Source organism: Felis catus, chromosome A2 (genome assembly GCF_018350175.1).
Source record: "Felis catus isolate Fca126 chromosome A2, F.catus_Fca126_mat1.0, whole genome shotgun sequence".
NCBI classification, from domain to species: domain Eukaryota; kingdom Metazoa; phylum Chordata; class Mammalia; order Carnivora; family Felidae; genus Felis; species Felis catus.
The window spans coordinates 144185436-144212486 of NC_058369.1; the positions used below are offsets into that span (position 1 = coordinate 144185436).

Genomic DNA, 27051 nt, shown 5'->3' on the forward strand with positions numbered 1-27051 from the left:
GACTTTGCACTGGCAAACATTTATGTCCGACTCTTCTCACCCCATCCCCAGAGGAAATGTTTTAAGTTACCACAAGAAAAGAAAATGCTGGAAAACAAAGGGGGGAAAAAACCGGTGATGACAACATTTCTTTTCACAAAACAAAACCTGCTCAAGATTCCGGTCGAATTCCGGGATCGGAAGCTGGCTGCAAGCGCCCTTCCACAGGCAGGCTGACGGGGCTGTCTCACCTGGGGGTCTGGAGGTGGGGGAGAAAGCTGGGGTGAGCCAAGCTGGAGTTTGGGTCTCTTAGGGACGCTCCATTAGTTTCCTAGGCGGGGTGAGCGGCGTCCGTTTTCCACTGCAGATGGTGCAGCCGGCCAGCTCCCTCCCTCTCGGCCCGAAGCTGTTCCTTCCCTTCAGCGGCGGCTTTTGTGCGCTGAGAACATTTTACTGGGGAGGGAAGGGCTGCACAGAGGTAGGGCTACAGGACGCGGGCAGCGAGACGTGCCGGTGCCTCTTCTGGGACGGAGCAGAGCCGGGAGAGCGCTGCAAACGCAGGCAGCTGCAATAAATATCAAAGTCGTTTGCAGGAGGGAGGAACCAGGGAGGATTTCAGCCGGTTGTGTCGGTTCAAGCTTTTGCTCCGGGAGGGACGAACTCAAAAGTCCTGAGTTGTCTGCTGTTTCCCCAAACCCACCCTGGAAACAAAAGAACATCGTGCTGCTGTAATCACATCTCATAAAATGTTTAGAAAGGGCACGCTCACCAAGAGGCTCCAACCATAAAACAGCAGTCCTGAACTTCCTGGTCGCATGCTCAGCTAGAAATGCACAGGGCTATTAAGTTACTCAGTTTGCTCAGAGGTGTTCACCACCCCCAACAACCAAATCCTCATCCTCCTGAAAATTATCTGGAGGAAACAAATATGGATAGAAAACTGCAAATTTGGATGGTATTCCTCCTCCCATCCCTGAAATCAGGCAAACAGAGAAAGAAGTAAATGGTGAATACATATACAGGAAAGAGAATATAGAATCGAGTTGTTTTCTGTGAAGGAAAACCTTCTACTTTCCTCCCAAATCTTCAAAACAAATTATTCAAACTCATTCCCTGGTGGTCCTAACTTTTAACTACAGCAATACAGCACCAAAAAAAAAAAAAAAAAAAAAAAAAAGTTCTGGATTTTTGAGATCTGGATAAACTTTCTGAAACTCTGCAACCTAAACTTAACGGAAGAAAGACCACTATATCTGATAGGTGATGAGACAAATTGTATGAATCACTGTGAAAAAACACACCCACAGTAATTTCTTTCTAGTAAATTTCAGTAGCCTGTTAACTAGTTGGAATAGGAATGTTTCTGTGACTTTTTGTAGGTCTCGCTGCCTGAGCCCTAAATGAATACACAATTACTTCCCTTGGTGGTAAAGATGTGTTTGATAATGAGTCAAGAATTGTCCAAGCAAAATAAGAAAGGAAGATCAGCACCTCTCAGATTACCACCACTGCCAGTGTTCAGAGACCCAAGGTGATCCCATCAGGACTCACAAGGACATTGTTTAAGGTAAATCCCTTGAGGCCATTTTTTTTAGGAGGCAAGGAGAATAAAGGAACAGGTGTCAGGGAATATTGTAAAAGCTTCCACTCTCTGTTAGGAGATCTAATTCTGGTCCTGGCTCTGCCTCTGACTAACGAAATGACCTTAGCTTAGTTGTTTTCCCTCTCTAGATCTTACTTTTCTCATCCATAAAATAAGGCTAAACTAGATGATTCCCAAGGGCCATCCCAGAAATAATATCAAAGAGTGTTGAGAGCATTCCTATGGAAAACGCAGACAACACTAATTACAATGGGTCTAAAATGAGTTTCTCATGTTATGTGCTATCTAGGTAACAGAATAGCTTCACTGGCATAGGTTGGGGCTTGAAAGATTTCGTCTTAGCCTCCTAAAGGCTCTGGTCATCCCTAGGCTGTGCATAAGAATTAACTTCAGGGAGGTCCATTTGAAATTAGTCACAGAGTTTCTGGCAGTTGCCTGCACAACTGATCCCCAGTCTGAATTGTCCATAGGGAAGCCTATTTGACCTATCTGGCCATGGAGCCCAAGCTGTTAGTCCTCTAGAAACAGTTTCTAGGTTTTCTTCAGTCAAATGAAAAACAGGATGCCACTTAAAAAAAATTACTGAGGCGCCTGGGCAGATCAGTCGGTTAAGCCTCTGAGTCTCAATCTCAGCTCAGGTCTTGATCTCAGGGTTGTGAGTTCAAGCCTGGCACTGGGCTCCGTGCTGGGCATGAAGCCTACTTTAAAAAAAGGGGGGTGGATGCCTGGGTAGCTCTTGATTTCAGCCTAAGTTGTGGTCTCGCAGTTGTAGGATTGAGTCCACATTGGCCTTCACGCTGAGCATGGTGCCTGCTTGGGATTCTTTCTCTCTCTCTCTCTCTCTCTCTCTGCCCCTCTCCCACTCATGTCGTCTCTGTCTCTCTCAAATTAAATAAACTTAAACCATTAAAAAAATTTTTTTAATGTTTACTTATTATTGAGAGACAGAGAAAGAGCATGAGCAGGGGAGGGGCAGAGAGAGGGGGAGACACAGAATTTGCAGCAGGCTCTGGGCTCCGAGCTGTCAGCACAGAGCCTGACGCGGGGCTCAAACTCACAAACCACGAGATCATGACCTAAGCCAAAGTCGGACGCTTAACCAACTGAGCCACCCAGGGACCCCAAAACATTAAAAAAAAAAGAGTGAGGGGCGCCTGGGTGGCTCAGTCGGTTGAGCAGCCGACTTCGGCTCAGGCCGTGATCTCATGGTTCATGAGTTCAAGCCCCGCGTCAGGCTCTGTGCTGATAGCTCAGAGCCTGGAGCCTGCTCCAGACTCTGTGTCTCCCTCTCTCTCCAACCCTCCCCTGCTTGCACTCTGTCTCTCTCTCTCTGTCAAAAATAAATAAACCTTAAAAAAAGATTTTAAGTAATCTCTACACCCAACATGGAGTTCATACAACCCCGAGATCAAGAGTCACACGCAATTACTTCTCACCAAGGCTGATGTAGCTCGTACCACTGCTGAATGCTCAATCTGCCAACAGCAGAGACTGGCACTGAAATATTTATTAACGTACCACTATTCCTCATGGAATTACATTTACATCACCTTCTATGTTAGATGGGGAACAGTAGTCTTCTTTCCAGATTTTGACATCTGCTTGAGTTAAGATTTGCCTTTTCTCTCCACAATGCTTCCAACAGCACCACCATCCAGGGTTTACAAATGCCTATTCTATTGACATTATATCACATATAACATTGCCTTGGTCCAAGGGACCCACTTGATAAAAGAGAAAGTATAACAAGGGACACATGACTATGGACTCCACTATCTCACCATATGCCTCATCACTCTGACACATTCAGGCTAATAGATAGTGTAAAGCCATGGGGCAGAGGGCAGCGGCAGGGGTGGGAAGAAGGTTGCTGAGAACCCATCCCAGGGAATCAGGGAAAGAGGAGAGACAGGACATCTTGTGAGCAGGAATCCCAAGTCCCCAAGCACAGGCTTCATTGTCTCTCAAATTCTCTTACAAAACACACATTCAGAGATAAAATTATTCAGAATTTCAATGAGGCACCTGGGTGGCTCAGTCAGTTGAGCTTCCGACTTCAGCTCAGGTTATGATCTCATGGTACGAGGGTTTGGGCCCCACTTAGGGCTCTGTGCTGCCAGCTCAGAGCCTGGAGCCTGCTTCGGATTCTGTGTCTCCTTCTCTCTCTGCCCCTTCCCCACTCACGCTCGCTCTCACTCTCTCTCAAAAAATAATAAACATTAAAAAAAAAAAAGAATTTCAAGACAGTAATACAGAACATTAAACCCCAGGAGTCAGCCCCCTCCTGAGCTTGGGCCCCTGTATATTGGTCACATGCCCAAGAAGCCAGCCCTAGTGCCCATACATGTCTAAATGGGAGTGTAAGAAAGTTAATACTCCATGGAGCAAACTTTCAACCAATGGGAGGCGGGAAGTAGCTAGTAAATTCTTCTCCCTCTTTTCACTAGACATACTGTCCTAAAAAGCAGCCATTTATATAGTGTCTCAGAAAATAGTCCCATAAGATCAAGAAGTCGGTCACACTTGATTGTAAGCGTGGGCCAGTTCAGCTTGGCGTTTTCACATTGGCTCTCCCTCTTTCCTTGCCTCACTCCCCTTTTCTTCATCCTGCTTGGATTGCATTCCTGATTAAAGTAATAGCACATAAGCCATTTCCACAAGCTCTGCATTCTGGGTAACTCGGGCTAAGACAATCAGTTCACTCAAAAAGCAAGCAGGGAACATACACTTTAAATATTTATTTTAATTTAAACATTCAGTTTTAATTTAAAATGTTATTTCAATTTAAAATGTTTGAGCACGCATTCGTTTGCAATTTCTCCAAAGGTTTTTGTCTCTTTAAAGACTGGAACCAGAGACTAAAGTTCTATTTTGTTTTTATTGACTAAATCACAACCTACGCACATCATTTACAACTCATAGCCTCCACCATCCCTAGTTTATTTAAAGTAAAACAATAATTTAAAGACCCTGTTAAAGCAGCTTAAATGCAAAATTCCTCTAAATTTTTACAGACTTTTTTTTCTGGTCTCAACAGTTGCCCCACCAAACCAAACATTATTTCAGTGAGCACCTATATTAAGTCCCTCCAAAAACATTCAGCTTGGCTTCGTAGTAACAATCGTTTTTTTCAGCTACTTTTTCATAGGTTGATGTGATATTTAATTAAATTGTAATCGCAAGTACATTCCGTATAAACAAATTGACATCGTTACAATTGAAAAGACGATCAAAAATACAATACATACACAGGTTTCAGGATGTACGTAAGTGATTCCTGGCAACATTCAGCTCTCCCTACAAGGACAGAAGACTGTAGTGTCCTCAGATCAGCATCAGAGTGTGTCCCCAGACCAATAGCATCAGTGTCGCCTGGGAACCAGTTAGAAATGCAAAATTCTCCCAGGTGCCTGGGTGGCTCATTTGGTTAAGCATCCCACTTCGGCTCAGGTCACAATCTCGAGGTTCGTGGTTTAAGCCCCGCTTTGGGCTCAGTGCTAACAGCTCAGAGCCTGGAGCCTACTTTGGATTGTGCGCCTCCCTCTTTCTGCTCCTCCCCTGCTCTCTCTCTGTCTCTCAAAAATAAATAAATGTTAAAAAAAAAAAAAAAAAAAAAAACTTAAGAAATGCAAAAGTCTCAGGCCATCCCAAACCAACTGAATCAGAAACTCTGGGAGTGGAGCTCGGTAATCAGTTCTGAGTACAGGCAAGTTTGAGAAGCACTGTCCTAGGGGCGCCTGGGTGGCTCAGTCGGTCGACTTCGGTTCAGGTCATGATCTCACAGTTCGTGAGTTCGAGCTCTGTGCTGACAGCTCAAAGCTTGGAGCCTGCTTCGGATCCTGTGTCCACCTCTCTCTCTGTTCCTCCCCCACTCACACTCACTCTCTCTCTTTCAGAAATAAAAAAACATTGAGATGCACTGTCCTAGAGCATATAGTAGCCAGGAGCCTTCACATGGTGGACAAGTAGAGAGAGCCCTTCATTTAACAAGGTAGTTAATTGGAGGTCAGTTAAAGAACTTCTATTTTGTTTTAGTTAGGGTTAGGTTTGGCTTCATATAAACAAAAGCCAAGGCAACAGTGGTTTGTGTGCAGATAGTGAACACTACTGAAATATTCATTTAAAAATGGTTAAGATGAGAAATGTATTTCACTTTTTGACCACAATTTTAAAATGACCAAATGCATCAATTAAAATTTTAAAAACAGTAGCTTACACAAATTAGGAATTTATTTTTCTTCCATCTAGAAGAAATCTAGAGGTAGACACTACAGGGGTACCTGGGTAGCTCAGTCAGTTGAGCATCCAACTCTTGATTTCAGCTCAGATCATGATCCCAGGACGGTGGGATCGAGTCCCGTGCTGGGCTCCACAATGAGCATGGAGCCTGCTTAAGATTACCTCTCTCCCCCTCTATCCCTCTCTCATGCTCTCTCTCTCTCTAAAAAAAAAAAAAAAAAAAAGTAGACAATCCATTACATACATGACACTCCAGTAAGTAACAAAAGACCCAGGGTGCTTTCCAGCTCACTCTCCACCATCCCTACTGTGGGGCCCTCCTCCTCATGGTCTAAGAGGGCTGCTAGAGCTTTAGCCACTGAATATCTTTTCCAGGCAGCAGAATAGAGCAAAGGAAAAGACAGGGGTACTTCTTCCCTTTAAAAAGAGCCTTCGGGGTGGCTGGGTGGCTCAGTGGCTCAGTCAGTTAAGTGTCCGACTTTGGCTCTGGTCATGATCTCATGGTACATGGGTTCAAACCCTGCATTGGGCTCTGTGCTGACAGCTCAGAGCCTGAAGCCCGCTTCAGATTCTGTGTCTCCATCTCTCTGCCCCTCTTCCACTCGACTCTATCTCTTTCTCAAAAACAAAAACAAAATTAAAAAAAAGAGTTTTCACAGCAATCCCAAACAGTACTTTATTTCAACATTTCCTTACGTAGTAGTCACATGGTCTTGCATAGCTGCAACGGACCTCAGCAAATGTCTTTGAGCTTGAGGCACAACATGCCCACTTCGATACTGAGGTGCTATTGCTAAGGGAGAAGAAGAGAATAAATATGGGAAGACAATCAGCAGACTCTACCACACATTGTAACTGTAAAATCATGCCAGCCATTGCCCAGACCTCAAATGAAGAACTCTCTCATATAAACATTTCTAGACATTGCTGTAGTAAACATACACATGAATTCAGCTCTCTTTTGAGAAGTAAGAATTGCCATTTTTCATGAGATTTTAAAAGGGAGGAGGGGGGAAGAAAAACGCCTTCACCAAGGCGTATTACAATCCAACCGCTGTGCCTTCGTATCTGTGCTCTCATTGATTGTCCACCAGCCGGTGTGGCAGGAAGTCTCACTTTCTGTAACAAGATGGGCTAGATTTGATGCAGTTAAAAAGAAAACTCGCTGGCCACTTGTTGGCCGGGAGATAGGGAAGTGAAGGAATCATACAAGAGTTTCTATAGGTTTTGACCTATTGAAGGGACATGACCACACCCAGCTTCTAGCAGGTGACCAGTTGCCCCGGAGATCTGGAAACGTCAGTTACTAATGGCCCAAGTAAGAAAGAAGCTCCTTGACACCAGGTGTCTCCCTGCGTGGTAATTAGCAGCTGGCCCACATCGTCACACATCCAAGGAGCCCGATAAATATTTAAATTGAATTGTTTGTGATTGTAAGTTTAAAAATCCCCCCCCCCCAATCTCTCATGTGAGCTTCAATCATCTTTCTAGAACTACTGTTGTCTCAAAAGAATTAGCTGCTGCGGGCATTTATTCTTAGAATTCATCCAGGTAATAAAAAGTAAGAAATTGCTGAAAATTAGGTTCTGCCCCACTCTGTCCACACTGCCTGCCGCCCCTGGGGCAAGGGGTTGGGGGGGGGGGGCTCCCCAGGACAGCATGGGTACCAGCCCTCTAGTGGAGGAAGCATTTACTTTGATTTTCAGGCTGCAGTACAATTGGATGTGTCAAAATTCTGCCTGCCCTTTTACGAGGCAGTAATAACAGATGTTGCTATGGGAATTACATTTTTCCAATGATTAGATTATATAGCGAGCTAATCACTTTTGCTTTTATGAAGAATAAAATGCACCACCACACAGCTGGAGTTGTTATTAGCAATTGTCAACTAAATAATTTAAGCGGTGCTGTTTATGTAAGTCCCTAATTACTGCTGGGATTTGTACAGTGAGATGGAATTAATGATCTTTTCTGTCATATCTCTTCTGTAATGTGATGACTTTTGTGAGCTTCCTCCTTCTAATTGCATAAAACAAGGAAAGCACCCTGTTAAGGAAAAATAGGTACCTAAATAATGATGAGTCAAAACCCACCTAATTAAGACATGTGTGCCATAGCTGAGCCCAGAGCAGCTCAGGGGCACATTTCTAATCATTGCGGATGTCTCAAAAACAAACTGTGCACGGCCAGCATTATCCATTCAAACATCTTCACCTATATATTTCTCGGCCTCTAGAGTCGGGATTTTATCATCTTTATCAATGGGATGCTGGACTTGGATAACTTTATACCACCTTTGGAAATAAACCTTATTATGTGGGTTCTCATCCCATCTCACAACTCCCCAGGCCATTTCTGGGTTCACAAACCCTTTAAAGTTTTTTTTTTTTAATGGCTCTTGGACCATTACAGAATTTTGATATTTCTTATGATTTCATAGAGGTATTAGCTGGCCTGGACTCTGACCTAAGGCAGTTAATGCAAGCAGTGACAGGGTACAGAGAGAAGTGTGACGGTCTAAAGGCTCAGGACCATGGCTCACACAGGAGGTCTAGGTTCATCAGCCTGCTGGGTGTACCAGGACAAGGCCAGAAAGACATCATTTCAGAGAAGAAGGGCAGAACTCACATGCACAAAGGAGGATGGAGACAGGGAAAAAGTACTTTTCCATCCACTTAAGAGACTTCAAAGGGCTCAGCCTGGCTTGAAGACAATACCAGGTTACCAAGAAGAGTGGCCTCTTAGTCGGGGCTAAGATCTGGAAAGGGGAGAGACCAACGTGGCTGGAAGGAACTATTAAATGTATTATACTTTAGCCTATGGTTTCCTTAAATGTGTATTTTGTGTCCTAAAATCCTCTTGCGTCATAATAAAAGTGAGTATAGACAAGTTTTGACAGTCTATTGATTGGGTAATTCCTACACTGGTACCAACTGTGATGTGTGTGTGTGTGTGTGTGTGTGTGTGTGTGTGTGTGTGTGTGTTCACTTCCTTCAAAACTGTTCAACATCTATCTTTTAAATCTTCACTGAAAACTCTTTATGAATTCTTCATCTCATCAGAGAGGAGTCTGTGGTTCTAGGTGAGGGAAGAGACACATCAATACGGTTTGTAGAACACTCAGAGTCACAAGTGACTGGTACCACCAGATAGAAACCCTGCATTGGGTATATGAAGTTGAAGCTCAAGGAAGGGTCCAGAACTAGAACACGGGGTTAGAGGTCACATGGTGGTGGCAATTAAAGCTAGGAAACTGGATGGTTCCCCAAGAGAGTTGTGAAGTAATGAGAGAAGTTCAAATACAGAACTCAAGTCAACAGCAACATTTTCTAGTGAGTGGGGAAGACAACTAAGTCACAGAGGTAAGAAGAGAGGAAGTCACAGGAGAAAGAATACAGAGGTGTTGCTACCTGGGAGAGAAGTTTTGGGAAGGGATGGTTCATAGTGTCAGAGACTGTGGCCACACTATGACCATAGTGCGGTCAGAGGCCACAATGGTCAAGCAGACCAAGGAGCCTAAAAGAGAGGCATCTCTGCTTGAAGGTGCAGGACAGGTAACTCCTAGAGAAGAAATTGTGGTCACATCCCATAGAACCACTGGGAAAACTTTGCAGGAGGAGTTTACATAAAGATTTCACAAGGAAACCCCACATGGGCAAGCCTTCACTGTGGGGGAGGGGGTGGGTAGAAGGCAAGGGTAACCCACATTATCACCCATACTAATTTCTCATTAATTTGGGGACCATGTTGGGGCTCACAATTATGAGGCTCCACCTCCAGACTTTGGACCTGCCAGGGACCAGGCATCACCACAGCCTCAGCCCCTCCAAGAATAGCTGGTGCTGCACACCTTCCCATCATCATCCCCATCAGGTGTGCCGATTTCCTCAGGCCGCCATAACAAAGAACCACAAACTAGGTAGCCTAGAACAACAGAAATGTAGTCTCTCTCAATTCTGGAGCCTACAAGTCCCAAATCAAGGTGTCAACAGTGCCATACTCCCTCTTCCTGCCTTCTGGTGGCTCCTGGCAATCCATGCTGTTCCCTGGCTTCCGGCCGTATCGCTCCATACTCTGCCTCCGATTTCACATGGCCTTCTTCCCTGTGTCTGTGTGTCTCCTCTTATAAGGACAAAAGTCATTGCGTTAGGGTCCACTTGAACCCAGAATGACTTCATCTTAAATAATTATATCTGCAAAGACCCTATTTCCAACTAAGGTCACATTCTGAGGTTCCAAGTAGATGTGAATTTGAGAGACACTATTCAGCCCATCACACTGAATATATAAGCACCTCCCTAGGAAAACCAGTCGTTGCTTAAAGAGTAGGACAGGCTGCCAAGTTATTTCTCTCCCCTCCCTCCACCTCTTCAATCTCTCTTTTCTCTCAGCAGTGTCCCCCAGAGGAGTGGACAGAGGCATTTTGTCAGCCAGGCTATCTATCTTTAACGGTTTGTCATGAGAAGTGTGCTGGCCCATTGTGCACCCAAATCGGAAGCCTGGGAACCAGAGCTCCTGAACCCACTTCTGAATGACCCAGTTACGTGGCTTACACATACCCCTCAGCCCCTGCTCATTCTCAGACTGTGCTCACGAGTTTGGCACAGAGCCCGGCTGCACTTCAGCTCCTGACCTTTGGCTCTGCCATGGATGCAAAATTTACCTCAGTGCCCTGAGATGTGTCTTCATGGGTCAGTTCTTTCCTAACAGCCATTTGGATATGGCCCAGGGTTACCACAGTCACTCATTGTCCTTTAAGGCCTCATTCACCCTGGGACCAGAATGTGCACCTCTGCTCATCTTCCTATCCACTCACCCAGGACTTTAAAACCCTGTCCTTTATACGTGGATAAATGGATCTTTTCCAGGCTGCACTGATGATACAAGTAGTATGGAGAACTACCCTTTAAAGAAGGCATACGGAGGGCATCTGGCTGGCTCAGTTGAAGGAGCTTGTGACTCTTGATCTCAGGGTTGTGAGTTCAAGCCCCATGTTGGGTGCAGCAACTACTTAAAAATAATTTTAAAGATCCTTAAAAAATAGATTTAAAAAAGAAGGCACATGGGATGGCACGCTTCCTTTAAAATGGTCTGGCTAGGGGCACCTGGGTGGCTCAGTCAGTCGAGCGTCTGACTTCGGCTCAGGTCATGATCTCGCAATTCATGGGTTCGAGCCCCACGTTGGGTTCTGTGCTGACAGCTCAGGGCCTGGAACCTGCTTTGGATTCTGTGTCTCCCTCTCTGTGTCTGTCTCTCTGCCCCTCCCTCGCTTGTGCTCTGTCTCTCTTCTCTCTCTCTCTCAAAAATAAATAAAAACATTTTAAAAATAAATAAAAAATAAAATAAAACAAAACAAAATAAAATAAAATGGTCTGTCTAGTCCAGAGCTAAATGCTCTGATGGAGATCAGGACACTGTATTTGGGGGGGGGGGGGGCGGTTAATGAAGTTTTAATTTTAGAATAATTTTAGATTTATAGAAATTTTTCAAAGATAATACAGAGAGTTTCCATATACCTCAAACTTGTTTTCCCTGTGATGAACATCTTACATTAGTATGGCACATTTGTCTCAATTAATACACAATATCAATATATTATTATCAACCAAAGTCCACACTTCATTCATATTTTCTTAATTTTTAACTAATGTCATTTTTCCATCACAGGATCCCATCCTAGATACCATGTTACATTTAGTCTTCATGTCTCTTTACACTTCTGGCTGTGACAGCTGGGATTCTATCTTTTACAGTGGTTTCTCCACCTCAGACTCAAAGTTCATGCATCTCCACCCTACTTAGACCCCCGGAAGCCATGAATATGGGGACAAAGTTCACAGAGGCAGACAGGAGTCACTCGAGGTTAACACACGGAGCTTAATCCAATCTATGCTTAATCCAATCTATGTCTATTGAGTGAAATAACTCTTAGAGTGGTGTCAGAAACAGTACTCGAGGAGTCATGGCTTTGGAAGTTATTCTCTGTGATCTCCTTATTTGCCACAAATAAAGTTTCATTTGTGTGACAACTCCAAAAAAAGAAAAAGAGAAAGAATGAAAGAACAATAGAATGAAAGAAAGAAAGAAAGAAAGAAAGAAAGAAAGAAAGAAAGAAAGAAAGAAAGAAAGAGAAAAGGGAAGAAAGAAAGGGAAAGGGAGAGAGAGAGGAAGGAAGGAAGGAAGGAAGGAAGGAAGGAAGGAAGGAAGGAAGGAAGGAAGGAAGGAAGGAAGGGAGAGAGTAAGGGAAGGTACTTTGTACAGCACAAGACTAACAGGAGACAGATCAATAATAAAGCCACATGTCTGTGAAGGAGGTGTCAGAACGTATGTTCTACTCTATAAGTGGGGACTGGAGGAAGGACGAATAGCCTGAGGGCCCAGAGCAAGGCCAGCCAGGGGAGCGGGGGACAGGCACTGCTAGTTCACATCCCCCATGGAGATTAGGCACACAGGCAGCCCTAAGATTCTTCATCCTCCAAACAGATAAGCAAACTGCACAGTGGGCCACAGGGATGTATCAAGCTCACAGAGCCCCTCCCCTGTCCCATCAGGGCCAGAGACTCCCAAGGACACTTGTTCTCTTGAACCAGAAGTGCCTCCCATGTGGGGACACCATCAGTAGCAGGGGGCATGAACCCTATTCCATTCTGTTTCCATCAGCACATTCTCCATTTATCTCCGTAGGGATCAGAAATGCCATCTCTCTCCCTGTCTGGGGCCAGGTCAGCCTCACCCAGTGAACATTCTGCTGTTTGTAGTTGGGTAGGAGGAGAGGAAGGAGGCCCAATACATGGGAAAGAAAGGGCAACCACTCTAAGGCCTGGAGAAGGAGCTGGGGGGAGGGGAGCAAACAGCCAACAGGAGGTACTTTTCCAATCTCTTCTCCATGTCCTCTAATTATTCCTCACCCATTTTTGCCTCCTTGATCCTCCTAGCATGCTTTTAGTAACTTTATTGAGATATAATTCACATACCAAACAATTCACCCACTTAAAGTGTACAATTCAATGGTGGTTAGGGCTTTTAGCACATGCAGAAAGCTATTCGACCATCACCACTAATTCCAGAACATTTTCATCACCCCCAAAATCAACCCTTTGCTCACTAGCGGTCACTTCCCTTCTTCCCTTCCTACTCCCCAGCCGCTGGCAACCACTAATCTGTTTTCTGTCTCTATGGGTTTACCTGTTCTGGACATTTCATATAAATAGAAAATCATACACTATGTGGCCTTCTGTGTTTGGATTCTTCCAGTGAGCATAATGTTTTCCAGGTTCTTCCACATTGTGGCATGTATCAGTACTTCATTCCTTTTTATGGTTGAATAATATTCCATTGTATAGAGAGATCACATTTTGTTTACCCATTTGTCAGTTGGTGGACCTTTGTGTCATTTCCACTTTCTGGCTATTATATGTGTTAATAGGCATTAGTGTAAAAGTTTTTGTATGGAAGTGTGTTTTCAATTCTCTTGGATGTGTATTTAGCTGTGCAACTGCTGGGTCCTGTGGTGACTCTATGTTTAACTTTTCAGGGTGATGCCAGTGACTATACCAATTATTTCACAAGAACAGAAAGTGAATTTCTCCGGGATTTAAGCCAGTGTTCTTTCAGATTTTGATATATGTACACCTAAACCTAATTATGACTGGTACCCTTGGCCATTAAGTCTCTAGTGGGTACATATCTATGAGTAAATGGATACATATATATGCTTTTATTGCCAGCGTGTGGCTTGTCTGCCCAGTAAGACTGGAAGCAATTTTAGGATGGGGATCGTGTTCTTATCTTTCTCCATCAATCACAGAACCCAATATTGTGTCATGCCCCAAACAGAATTAATTTAAATACTTCTGGATGTCTGCATGGATGTGGGGGCTCACAACTAGGTCTAAAGAACAGATAGAAGAGAGAATCACCAGCCTTTTCCCTCTATGAAGGCATGAGAATTTCCTTTCTCCACCACCAGTCACTGAGCTGTACCTTCTAGTCTATTTTTAATTACAGGAAGCTTTATGTTTTCTGTTGAAATTTATTCGGAGAGACACTAGGTGTTGCTGGTTTCCCATGAAAAAGAATATCACTAGGAATTATCCAGTAGTACTGGAAGGCTTTATTACCAAGAAGTTAGAGAGAGTTTTGATTTTCCATTTTTGCTTTTGCTACAAATATATACTGTGGTCGGCAGAATAATGTCCCCCCACAGATGTTCATGTTCTAATTTCCAGAGCCTGTTAGGTTACATGGCAAAGGGGAATTAAAATAGGGAGACCATCCTGGTTATTCCAATGGGCCTAATGCAATTACAAGGCCAATCAAGAGTAGAAGAGGCAGAAGAAACTATGGGAGAAAGGCACAGAGAAATGTAACATCACTGGCTTTGAAGATGGAAAGAGGGGACCATGAGAAAAGGGATACAGGCAGCCTCTAGAAGCTGGAAGAGGCAAGGAAACAGATTCTCCCTTGAGCCTCCAGAATGGGACGGAGGCCTGTGGACACCTTGATTTTACTTCAGGGAGACACCTCTCAGACTTGTGACCTCCAGAACTGGTAAATAATAATTTGTGTTATTTTGAAGTCACTAAGTTTGTGGTAATTTGTTATGGCAACAGTAGCAAATCAGTACTTATATTAATATTTTCCCCCACTTCATCCTTTTGAGAATATGACTATATTTCTTAGGGAGACAGTGGGATGGGGGAGCCAGGCTGGGGGGTGGGTGACACTTCACCAACATGTAGTTAATTTATCATTGCATTGTGTTATCTAGTGTAAAAAATGTCAGACATTAATATTAACTGCAATTTATAGTACTTTACACTTTTCCAAGAACTTGCAATGCATTGTTTGGTTTGATCATTAGAATAACTGAAAAACTACGTAAATGCATTGCTTCTTCTCTAACAGATTAAAAACAGTGAGTTGCAAAGGCCCCAGGGTCCCAAAGACAGGTGACAACAGAATCTGGCATGTTGTTTTTATCTCTTTCAGGAGTGGTCCTCAGCCTTTCCTAGCTTACTCTTTCAAAGAATGTGAGTCCTGGGGTGCTAGAAAGACAATGGGCTTTACTCTAAATACTAACCTCCAAAATATTTTGAGAGTGGACAGCACACCCCCGGTCAATAAAAAAATGTATGTGTAATCTACATTTAAAAAGTAATGTTTGTAGGGGCGTCTGGGTGGCTCAGTCAGTTAAGCAGCTGACTTTGGCTCAGGTCATGATCCCACTATTCATGGGTTTGAGTCCTGTGTTGGGCTCTTGTGCTGACAGCTCAGAGCCTGGAGCCTGCTTCAGATTCTGTGTCTCCCTCTCTCTCTGCCCTTCCCCTGCTTGCACTTTGAATCTCTCTTTCTCTCAAAAATAAACTTTAAAAAAAATTTTTTTTAATAAAAAGTAATATTTGTATAGGGGCTCCTGGGTGGCTCAGTCGGTTGGAAGTCTGACTTCAGCTCAGGTCATGATCTCAGGGTGTGTGAGTTGGAGCCCCGCATAGCGCTCTCTCTGCTGTCAGCGTGGAGCCCACTTTAGATCCTCTGTCTCCCTCTCTCTCTGACCCTCCCCCACTCATCCTCGCTCTCTCTCATTCTCTCTCAAAAACAAATAAAACATTTTTAAAAAGTAACATTTGTATGAAGTGGTGTCAGTCTTCAGAGTCATACTCTCAAACATGAAAGGGAACATTTGGTCCCTTGTCCAGAGCCTATAGGGACAGACAAATGTACAGGGAACCAGAGAAGGTCTACCTGCTAAAGTGAAAAGACAGAGGGGCGCCTGGGTGGCTCAGTCAGTTGAGCATCCGGCTTCGGCTCAGGTCATGATCTCACCGTTTGTGAGTTCAAGCCCCACGTCGGGACCTGTGTTGACAGCTCAGAGCCTAGAGCCTGCTTCGGATTCTGTGTCCCCCTCTCTCTCCGCCCCACCCCTGCTTGTGCTCTGTCTCTGTCTTTCAAAAATGAATAAACATAAAAAAAATTTTTTAAGTGAAAAGAGAGTTTGCCACGTTAGGTGGGTCATTAGCCCCTTGATGGCTTTTGCTTTTTGGGGCTCCCTGCACTGTGGGTTGTCAGAACCTTTGACATTTGGGTTATCCAGATCAGGGTCCCAGGAAAAACAGGCCGTCACTACCCAAACTCACATAAAACTGAGTTGTAACACATGAGCCCATTTCATGATTTTTGGGGTGAAAGGGCTCCGTTGCGGGGCTAGAATGAGGCTTCTAAGAAATTAGAAGACAGTCACTTGCCAGTGCAGAGAGGGTGACCCTTCTCCCCTGCCTCCAGAAACACAGCCCCCTAAATTTCTCAGCGAGCCACACATTTCCAGTATTTCCCCGTTGCCCTCTGCTGGGACACAGAACAGATAGAGACTGGGCCACACGTGTTTAAATCCTGAGTCTGTCATTACTAGCCCTAGGCCTTTGGCAATTCATTTTATTTTGCCAAGCCTCCATGCCCTCATTTGCAAAATAGATATGCTTCACAAGATTGTTGTGGTAATTAAGTAAAGTAATGTAGGAAATGCTAGCAGTCTGCTTCGTAGCAGGCACTCCACAAAAGGCCATTGTTATTTCTTTTTGCTTACAGCAACATTTGTGGCTAAGAATCACTAGACTCAAATCCAGAGAGCTCAGTCTAACTTCCATTCTGCCACCGAAATACTCTTGGGAAAAAAAAAAATCTAACACGGGTTAGAACCTACTTTGTTTTGGGTACGTACTATGCTGGTTCTTTACTTACTTAATTTTTCTCTAAGATGAGGAAAAAACCCTGAAAAGGTATTATTATCCCCATGTTAAGAAAATTAAGTTCAGGAAGATTAATTTATTAAGGTCACAGAACCGGCAGGAGATTGGATTGAGACTTCCACCCAGAATGTGTGAACCTAGTTCTTTGCTCCAAAACCATCAGCCTGAGGTAAGGCTGCCTAGCAAGGCCCCCGAAAACAGAGAGGAGGCAAAGGGGATTGAAGATGAGGTAAAGTGACCTATTCGTTAGGGCTCTATTTTTAATTCCCCAAGCTGTGTCCCCAGCTTTACAAGAGGCTATAGTTGGAACCCACCAGGGCAACAGCTGGTACTCAGCCCTCCTTTTGCTTTGTTAGAGTGCTCTGAGTCCTAAATATTAGCTGTCGTCTAGAACCTGGGGAACAGGGCAGCTTTTAGGGCTTTTTATAAAGAACCAATGTTGCCTGTTTAATTCTACAGCATAGCAAATTTTCTCGGCTGCAATTTATAGCTGGAGATTATCTCTCCATTTGAACCAGCCCAGTTCAACCTAGAGGTCAGTCTCTCCATCCCTAGTAGTCATCTGTGGAGACAGGCCTTGACCCTCCCAAGTCCTGAGAAGACAGGAACACACCCAGATTAAATAGGCATTGGGTAACCTGACCTGGTTCAGGCATCCACCGTTTACATTGTCTTGGACAAATTTAACATCTCAGCCACTCTCCTGATCTGTAAAATGGAGGGTAACAACACGTGTGTGGCGTAACAGGGGTCAATGGCTCGACGTGGTGCTGGCAGTTGGCGAGAGTGAGCAAACACAACCCTATAGGGGAGCTTCTCAACACAAGGCCAAGAGCCTTAGAGTACTGGGTAAGAGAGGAGGACTTACATCCAGGGCGTGATTATATGGCGATTTTTTTCCCAGAGGGGAGGTACCCAACAAGAAAGGAGGAAAAAAAAGGAAAGCAGAAAGCCTTAGAATCATCAACTTGCCTTCCTGCCCTTCTCCCTGCATCTATTCTCAGCAATCCTCCTGATTTGTGTGATAATAAACGAAAGTAAGGTTGTCTCCTTACTTTATTGACACACCTCGTGCACTGATATTCTGGAACTGAGACCAAGAGAAAACTCATTTTTCTCTGTATCTGATCTCAGTTCTTTTTCTCTCTCCCTTTCCTTAGAGTATCTAGCACCAGAAAACCAGTCAAGTAATTGAAAAACATATTTGGGAGGAAAATGTGGGAAGACAATGAACTTCTTCTTAAGGGTAGGAAGGGAGCAAGCTTTTTCCATTTCAGTTGGGAGCATTCACAGGCTTATGAATATAAACACTTTAAAAATTATTAATCAGAGGGGCGCCTGGGTGGCTCAGTTGGTTAAGCGTCCGACTTCAGCTCAGGTCATGATCTCACGGTTCGTGAGTTCGAGCCTCGCATCAGGCTCTGTGCTGACAGCTCAGAGCCTGGACCTTGCTTCAGATTCTCTTCAGAGGATCTCCAGATCCTCTCTCTCTGACCCACACTACTGTGCTCTGTCTCTCAAAAATGAATAAACATTAAAAAATTATTTTTTAATTATTAATCAAAACTTGACTTGCTTCTTTCCCCATGTGGTATCTACCCAAAAGTCAAAGGCCCCGGAATTACTAGTCCTAGGAAAGCAGCTGGGACTATGGATCTTTCTATGCTGTCCAAAACCACCAGAGAGAGCAACCAGAATATAGGCTACATTTAAGGGGATCAATTAAAAGATGACGATGATGATTTACTTTAGCTTGCAATCCTGATAAACGTTCCCAGGATACCATGAACCCTAACTTGAAGCATAATAAAGCGTTCAATAAACGGATTAACTCTAAAAAGTTTCAAGCAGCAATTATGGAAGTTTTAAGCCTGCCCACTAAACCCATGAAAAAGCTTTTTCCAGTGTGGCTGCTTACACACAAACACCTGTAATTCCAGGCTAAAAAATGTGTTTTGTAATTGAGGTAAAGCATGGAGACATGTTATTTCCATCCTTTTCATTCACTATTTACATTCACTCTGTGTGTGTGTGTGTGTGTGTGTGTGTGTGTGTGTGTGTGTGTGTACCATTAAGAAAGCACACAGGTCAGGTTGTTCAGATTTAATGATTCCACAGTTTATCACTTGGACACATTGCATCTGTTTCATTAAGTCTGCTGTTTATAGATAGTGCAGGTCACCCAGCCTCCCAATGAGAACATTTCATCAAAGTCTCCTGCATCCCAAACCCTCACAAAGCAGATCTCTATGATGACATAACAGAAGGATATACATTAGTCCAGTCAGTGGCAAAGCACCGGTCTTTGGGGTCCAAAGATCTCTATAACCAGCAAGAGAAGATGGGGAAAGGAAAAAATAGGGGAACTGATACTGTTTGAACCCAACTTTTCTGAGTTCCCCCTTTCCAGATGCCTGAAGCCCCCTTTCCTGAAGTGCAGAATAAACCTACTTACACAAGACCAAATATAAAAAATTGCAGGAAGGAGGGAAAATTATAGTGACGCACGTAGGAAAGACAAGGATTGTGTACTGTAACTATATTAACCCCTAAAGGCAAAATACCCTGGTGACAGTAACCCATGAACACCCTAGCTGCAGGGACATGGAGATTTAGCCAGAATGCTATCCACGGGGCAGCAAGCACTCCAGGCCCTTGGCTGAATTTCCACCACTTTCCTGTGAGTCACAGCAATCTTCTGGAATCAGCAAATCCGCCTCCTCTTCCCTGTCCTATAAGGGCAGAAACAGCTGGGGAGGGAGGAGGTTGTAAATCTCTGAGCTATTTCTTTGTATCCAGACAGGGTCAGAGTTTTCCAATCTGACCACTCTCATAAGAAGCTCGGGTTTTTTTCTTAATCAAAGTTCAACGCTGAGGAAAAGACAGCAAAGTCATTCATCTCAGCCCACTCTTAGGCAGACAGGTTAAGGCAGGGTCAAATGTGAGAGACCTAACATATCCCTATCCAGGGCAAAAGCAGGCTACTCAGGAAATCCCCAAGACCGAAGTGGTGCTCAGCGCCCCCTACAGGATGGTCACAGTGATGTGTTTTGTCCAGATTAGGTCGTTATCCAGTCCCAACTAGACCAAGCCTCCCAGTTCCAGGACTGAAGAATGTGTGGATAATAGTGGACAATCTGTCACTATCTGAAACTTCTTGATCCCTCTCCAGCCTGGATTTACGTCCCCAGAAAATTGGGGCAGCGGTGGACCAGACTCAGATTGTGATGAGATGGGGAGTAAACGGCTGGTCCCGAGAGTGTTTAGAAATAACTGAACTCCCTTTGGAGTCACATTTACTCCTGGTTCTGCGCTAGGAGCATAATACTCAAACAAAAAGTCTTATTTTAAAAGATTCTCACCACTTCCCCAACTTTGGCACTTCTCAACCTTCATCTCTCACCCCCTCTTCCCCTCACAAACACACCACCCCAAGATGTTGGGACTCTTCCAGTATCTCTAGGGCCCCAGGATAATGTGGCATTAATGGCATTTGGCAGAAAAATCCCATCCCACAATTAAGACTCTCCCATTTCAATACACAGTGAAGAAAAAAATGATAATGTAAGAGAAGAGGCAGCAGAAACCAGTCTGTCCCTTCCCACGTAAGAGGCACAGAAATTTCAGGAGTCAGTGAAAATGGCATCATCTCTTGCCAGAAGGCCACCAGCTACCACTGGTTGGGAGACGCATTATCACTTGTTTCTCCTCTGGACTGAAATGCAAGATAGTCAGGATGGCCGTGAGCGTCTGCTGGCGGCCCAGGGTGTCAGGCAAGGTCAGGAAGCGGTAGATGATGTTTTTGAGGTACTCCAGGTTGGCTCCCTCCCTACTCTGGTCCCTGATATTCTTCTCGATGTGGCTCTGCAGCGCTCCAACCTCCTCGCGATGGCGCTCCCCCTCCTCCAGCAGCCGGTCCTGCAGCTGATGCACCTCGACCTCCAGCCTGTGTCTCTGCTTCCTCAGCGATGTGATCTCCACCTCCTTGCGGGCCAACTGCTCGGCATACAGGAAGAAAGTGGGCTCATTGGCCGCAGCCAGCTGCAGCGCCTGGGTCAGGCTGTCTGGGGAAGACGCGTCAGCCGGGTCCCCGGGCCCCCCGCCACCCACGGGGCTCCTGCGCCCTGGCAGCCCGCAGGACAGGGCCACAGAGCGCAGCTGCTCCAGCTCCAAGTCCTTCTCGGCCAGCACGGCCAGGGCCCGGTCCCGCTGCTTGTGCAGCTCCTCCTCCAGCTTCAGCGTGCGGTCCCGGAAGTCCAGCTGGCTGCGCTCCAGCTCCTGCCGGTGGAGGTGCTGCAGCCGGGCCAGCTCCTGCTTCCAGTCCTCAGCCTCCTGCTGGTGCTGGCGCTCGAGCTCCTCGCAGGAGAGCCGCAGGGAGATATACTTCTCCTTCAGTTCCGCAAGCTGTTCCTGGGCTTCCTCCAGCTCCTTGGCCAGATTACCGTCTTTGGTGTTCTTGCTCTTGAGGACGACCTGGGCCCTCATCTTGTACCTCTCGAACTCCTCCTTCAGCTGTTTCAGCTCCTGTTGGTAGTAGAGCACAGAGGCCTTCTCCCCGTCGGCAGCCTCTGAGCTGGGCATTATCTCCAGGTCACAGAGCTTCTCCACATCCAGGGTCACCTGGCTTTTCCTGGCTGCAACCTGCAGCAGCCTCTTCAGCTTCTCCATCTTATCCTTCAGGACATTGACATCCAGACTGGACTCCTCTCCATGGCCGTCGAGAGGGGACCGGCTGGAGGCTGCCAGAGCCAGGGTCTTGTTCTCCAGGTCCAGCTGCAGAATGCGCTCCTTTAGCTTCTGGATGGCCAGCTGGTCCTTCTGCTTGGCTTTCTCATAGGTGCCCAGCAGTTCCGACACCTCGGATATTTGATTCTCCAGGGCCGCCACCCTCTGTTCTTCCACCTGAGATTGCTGGCGTAGTTGATCTTCTGCAAGGGCTGTCTGGAAAACAACGGAGCAGATGGAAACGCATCCAGAAAAGTCACAAAGCCCTACGGCAATCTTTGAGAAAGCAAGAGAAGGGAGCAAAAGGGTCATAGGATGGGAATGGCCTGGCAAGAATGGGAACCGGGGATTTTTCTGTTGATGCAGAAGCTAACCAAAGTTCCTATAACCTGCCTGGGTTCTGCTGCCAGAGATACATTCTACCAAATGGTATTTTTTTTAATATAATTTGTTGTCAAATTGGTTTCCATACAACACCCAGTGCTCATCCCAACAATAAACCAAACAGTATTAAGAACCTCTGTGTATCTGCTGTTGTTCTGCTTTAGTGCCTCCACTTTCCGCCATCATACACCAAGCTCGCACATGAAGTGTGTGACTTTTGTTTATCATCTGCTTCCCCAGATCCTACTAAGAAATCACAGGACATTCTTTTCCTCTCCCAATATTCCCGCAGTTCAAAACTCAGTTGGATCTCTCTCTCTCTCTCCACACTGAAAGGAGCACTGTAAAATGGCACACCTTTCCAGAACAGGCAAATTGACCGGAAGCAATTACAAGAGGTGACTTCTGCAAAAATTCCTTTTGCCCCGCCCCCCCTGTCCCCCCCCCCCCACCCTATAGGCATACACCACGGCCTATCTAAATATAGACATATACCTATGGTAGACACACTACCTTTCACTGCATGGCTGCCACAACACTGCTTCACAGAGCAGGGCTGGGAAGACGCCAATGCCCAGAGGTTCAGAGATGTCTGGCTCCAAACCAGCCTACACTGAGAAATCCCACATCCTGTTGGAAGCACATTCTGTGGAACACCGTCAACACCACACAGAACAGATGTCCCAGGGCTCAAGGTGGAACCTTCTGAATGGCATCAAAACCTGATAGCACAGCCCCTCGGTTCTAATTACCAAAGAGGAAAATACCCTAATATTTCCCACTCCAGGCTAACTGACTAATGTTTGGAGCAATAATTACCTTCCTCATTTCCTGCTGCAACTGAGCCTGGAAATGGCTCTTCAGGAAGGCGGCCTCTTCCTGAAGCTCCTGCAGCCGAGGGTCAGGCCGATTCTTCTCATCTCGAAGAGCCTGCAGCTCACCTTTCAAGTCCTCCACCTCACGGGTCAGCTGCTTGGTCTGTAGTTCGAACCCTTCCATCTGACCAGCTGCATATGCCCGCCCCGCCAGGGCTTCTCGGGTCTCTTCTAGCCGAAGCTCCAAGTCCTGGCGCTGGGTCCTCTCCTCCTGCAGCAGTTTCTGGAGCTCACGAAGCATCAAGGCATGATCACTCTGCTCTTGGGCCCGATCATGCTGCTGGGTGATAAGCCGGGCTTTGGTTTCTGCGATCTGGTCCTGCAGCCCCTTCAATTCTCCCTCCAGACGGCCCCTCTCCTCCTCTGCCTTTTTACTGGCATCCTCTAAGTCCTGTTTCATCTTCTTCTTGTCTGCCAGGTAAGACGCTTCCATGCGAGACTTCTCCTGGGTGACTGTAGCCAAAGAGCTGGTCAAAGTAGCCAACTGAGTCTTCAGCTGGTGCAGTCGTTTGTCCACTTCCCCACCCCCAGACGGTCCATCCCCACTGCTACTGCTGACGCCGCTCTCCGACCCGTTGGCCTCTTCAGACTTTGGAGGTGGTGGTCCACGAGCCAGTCTGTCATCCTCTACCCCAAACTCACCCTTGGTGCTGGTGAGACTGGCCGCAGTATCCAAGCTGGTGGCGGTCCCAGTGCTATCCTCGCTGTGAGTGGAGCATCGGTCATCTACAGAGTCGGGAAAAGTGAGGCCTGGAGGCTGGACCCCTGTGAGGCCCACATCCGCCTCATGGGATACCGACAGCACCTTAATGCTGGCCTCTAGAGCCTCCTTCTCTTTCAGTAAGCTTTTATAGGCACGGACCACATCCTTGAGACGTGCCTGGTACTGGAGAAGCTGCTTCTTCTGCGTCTCAATGGTTTCCAACAGGTCCTTCTTGCTCGGTCCGCCCCCGAAATTCATCCCAAACTTCTCCATGTTCAGAACGGGTTACTCGACGTCAGCGTTCTGGCAGCTCAGAAGAGGGTCGCGAAGACCGTGGCGGGGACAGTAAACTACAAAAAGAGACTTGTCCCCACAGCCGCACGCCCGCTCCTCCTAGCTGTCCGAGACCGGATGCCGGGTACCGTGCAGCCTAGCAGAAGCGCCCGCCAGGTCCCAGGCACCGAGGGCGGGGGCGGGTCCTACCTTAGAGGCGGGGCGACGCCGGGACGAGAGCAGCACACGGCGAGGGCTCGCCTGTACTGTCTTAGAGGCTGCTCCGAGCTCCTTGCTTGCCCGGGTCACAGCAGTCCCAGACGGCCCTCAGCCCACCATCGGCCAAGAGTTTAAAACGAACGTAACCCCATCAAGACTTCCTAAGTAGAGCTGCCCGAGAACGACGCTTCCGGGTCCGCTGGAAGTGACGACACCGCGACGCATCAGGTTCCGCCCCTAGTGGGCGCGAGGTGGGTGGGGCTATTTCGCCGGGGGAGTGGGAGAGAGCCGGTTCAGAGCGTAGCTGCGCTTCGAACGCAGGGCCCGCGAAGTCAAAAACCCGGGAGTGATTACGGTTTGGTGGAGTACCCTAGGATTACGATGAGCGAGAGAGAGTGGGCAACATGGCACTAAGTCCTTACCAAACACCCGGATGAGCGACGTGTCCCCGCATTTGTGGCTCAACACCTTTGTCTCTAAAGATCAACAATTAAGACTCCCTCTTAGAACACGAAAACTTCAACCCTTGACGGGACAGTTTTGGCAACTCCTAGGCATCTAGTATAATTATTAGCACCCTTCCTGAGTTCTGTTGTGTTGATTCAACAAATACATGTAGACGGCACCCTATAGCCAAGACCTCCATCCTATGTGCCAAGTATATTTCAGGACCTTCACAAGAGTTTTGGTATTTAGCCCTTAAAATTGTTCTGCTCAGTGGGTGCAAACATGAGACACAGAGGCTAAATAGCATGCCCAAGGTCACACAGCTAGGAATTCTATCTATATCTGTCCAACTCTCAACATACCAAGCGCTGCTCCTGGTGATTACCATGAAGAGACAAGGTTCTGCCCTCACGGATCCCCCATCTAATGAAAAACCAGAGGTGCAAACACAAGTCCTGCTCTCATGACTGTATGTTTGGGTTTATTCAAAGTGGTATGGGAGTTAGGAGGGAGGCCTGTCTAGAGGAAGAAGAGAAGGTTCTCAGGGAAAATACTTGGGTTGTTGAAGCATGTGTAGTGATCTAACTAAAGATGAGGGAAACAAGCATTCCAGGCAGAGGGAAATGATTGCAAGGACTCCTAGGGCATGAGAAAGCCTGGCTCACCCAGGAAGCATTGAGAATCACTTCATGGCCATAGCTTAGGGTGAAGGAGGTGGCAATAGATGGGGCTGGCCCAATGGATAGGTACCTAAATTACCTTTTTTTGTGTTTTAATTTTTTTAATGTTTATTTACTTTTTGAGAGAAAGAGAGAGAACAAGCAGTGGAGGGACAAAGAGGCAGAGGGAGACACAGAATCTGAAGCAGGCTCCAGGCTCTAAGCTGTCAGAGCAGAGCCACACATGGGCCTCGCACCCACAAACTCTGAGATCATTACCTGAGCCGAAGTCAGACACTCAACCGACTGAGCCACCCAGGCACCCCAAGGCATTTCAATTTTTATCTTGAGTGCTAAGACACTAAAGGATTTTAATATTGAGTAGCATCATCAAGACTTGTATGACAGGGTAAAGATACCAAGGGGCAGGAGACTGGTAAGGAGGCTATTTCTGTCCTGAGGAAGAGATGATAGTGAAATAGGGCAATGACAACAGGGATGGAAAAAAAAGAGTCTAATTAAAAGAGCTAAAGATTGGGGTGCCTCAGTCGGCTAATCATCTGATTCCTGATTTCAGCTCCGGTCGAGATCTCACCATTGGTGAGATCAAGCTCTGCATCAGTCTCTGTGCTGACAATGCAGAGCCTTCTTGGGATTCTCTCTCTTCCTCTCTCTCTGCCCCTACCCCCTCATAAATAAATAAGTAAGTAAGTTCAAGATGTAAAACTGACCTGACTCAGTCAGTTCTAGTTGTTATTATATTGGAACTCTTTTAAATGCACTCTTCAACCTTGTAAAAAGCCTTCTTAGGAATGCAAGTATATGGCTAAAGAGTAAAGGAAAGTCTTAGACTCACTCCTACCTGGTGCCCAAAGTGTATTCTCTTTACAGACTTTTCAGGTCAGTTTGGGACAGACCCTGGAGGTATTTTCAGACCCAATTTCTTAGTGGCCCAGATAACATCCACCTGAAACATAAAGAACATTCAGATAGTCTCATAATTTTAATATTCACCACCACCTCATGAGATAGGGCAGATATTGGTCTCCTTTTACAGAAGATAACAAGTTATGAGGATTGTTGAAGCCAAACCCTCAAAAGGGGGGCGCGGGGGTTGAGATTTGAACTGAGACCTGGAACAATGGTACATAGAAGGCATTCAATATTTGTTGAATAGGTGAATTAATGAAGGTTCTCTGATTCTCAGCTCACCTCACCATGTCCAGTTCATAAGCAATTGATTCCAGAAGCCAACTGGCAATCCAGTTTCAAATCGCTTGTCCTTGCTCCAGTGAGCATCCTTTTAGTCCGTTCAAACCAGCAAGTATCATATTTGCTAAGCATATATTATGTGCCAGGCACTGACCCAGCCTCTCTCATAGAAGAAACTTAAATTCCTTTCCTGCTATTTCCCCTCTGTTGCTGAGTGGGGAAATTACTTCTGAAGCTCTTGGAGTCTAGGGCCACAAGAGTCTCATAAAATCCTGGATAGGTGTGCATTAAAAATCCGGGTTCTCAGGTCTGTGGGAAAGTAAAGAAGCTTCAGAAAAGCTGCGTGGATCAACTGAAAGGTGTTGTGTCTGGAACCAAGGAGGCGAAGGTGGAGTTCTCCAGCACGCAGGAGAAGGTTCTGCTGATTGGAAAACCAAGAAGTCCAGCTAGCACTAGGGCACCTTCTTTTTCCACCTCCGGCGCACTCCTCTCGAGATTCTAGGGTCACTTGAACCACCTGCCACGCTCAAAGCCTCTCTCTGGGCGCTGAGAGGGCCAAATAGAGGAATAAGATACTTGCACCGACCTTCCGCTCCCCTCGGAGGGTGGCGCATACAGTCGATAATGCTAGTTCGCAAGAGCTACACCGGAGCGCAGGGTGGGCTGGACGCGACAAGCCAAAGCCGAAAGGCCGGCCACTTAAGCTAGGGGTCGGGGGCCGTGTGGAGCACTGCAGACTTTCCTCGACCCCGCTCGGGCTGCCGGTGAAGCAGCCATAGACCTGCCAGTGCTCTTGAAACGGAGAGACCCAGACCCTTCACTCTTTAAAGCCGGCGCCGGATTCAGCAAGGATGCGGGGGGGACTCGCTTAGCTTCAGAATTTGCCGGAGAGATAGCCTGGGGGTGGGGAAGGGGCGGGGAGGGGGCGGGGCCCTGGCGGGGGCGGGCCCGCGATGACGTAGGGCGGGCCGGGACGCGCGGAGGCGGC

General features: G+C 46.3%; 1 protein-coding gene and 1 long non-coding RNA gene across 5 annotated transcripts; both read right to left on the minus strand.

The window, feature by feature from the left end:
* On the minus strand, nucleotides 1-26978 carry LOC109497586. 4 transcript variants are annotated; one of them, XR_006594509.1, is made up of 5 exons: nucleotides 26064-26971; nucleotides 25714-25818; nucleotides 9580-9745; nucleotides 8450-8579; nucleotides 6472-6614 (listed from the first exon to the last, which is right to left on the minus strand). It is a non-coding gene; the product is annotated as an uncharacterized LOC109497586 (long non-coding RNA). The 4 variants fall into 4 exon arrangements; XR_002740591.2 differs by lacking the exon at nucleotides 9580-9745 and having other exon boundaries at nucleotides 26064-26968; XR_002740592.2 differs by lacking the exons at nucleotides 6472-6614; nucleotides 8450-8579; nucleotides 9580-9745 and adding an exon at nucleotides 1-680 and having other exon boundaries at nucleotides 26064-26978.
* On the minus strand, nucleotides 18655-24976 carry GCC1 (GRIP and coiled-coil domain containing 1). Its single transcript, XM_003983006.6, has 2 exons — nucleotides 22495-24976; nucleotides 18655-21507 (listed from the first exon to the last, which is right to left on the minus strand). Exons 1-2 carry the CDS (start codon nucleotides 23524-23526, stop codon nucleotides 20212-20214), a joined length of 2328 nt encoding a protein of 775 aa, XP_003983055.1. The 5' UTR covers nucleotides 23527-24976; the 3' UTR covers nucleotides 18655-20211.
* Nucleotides 26979-27051: the final 73 nt, after the last annotated feature.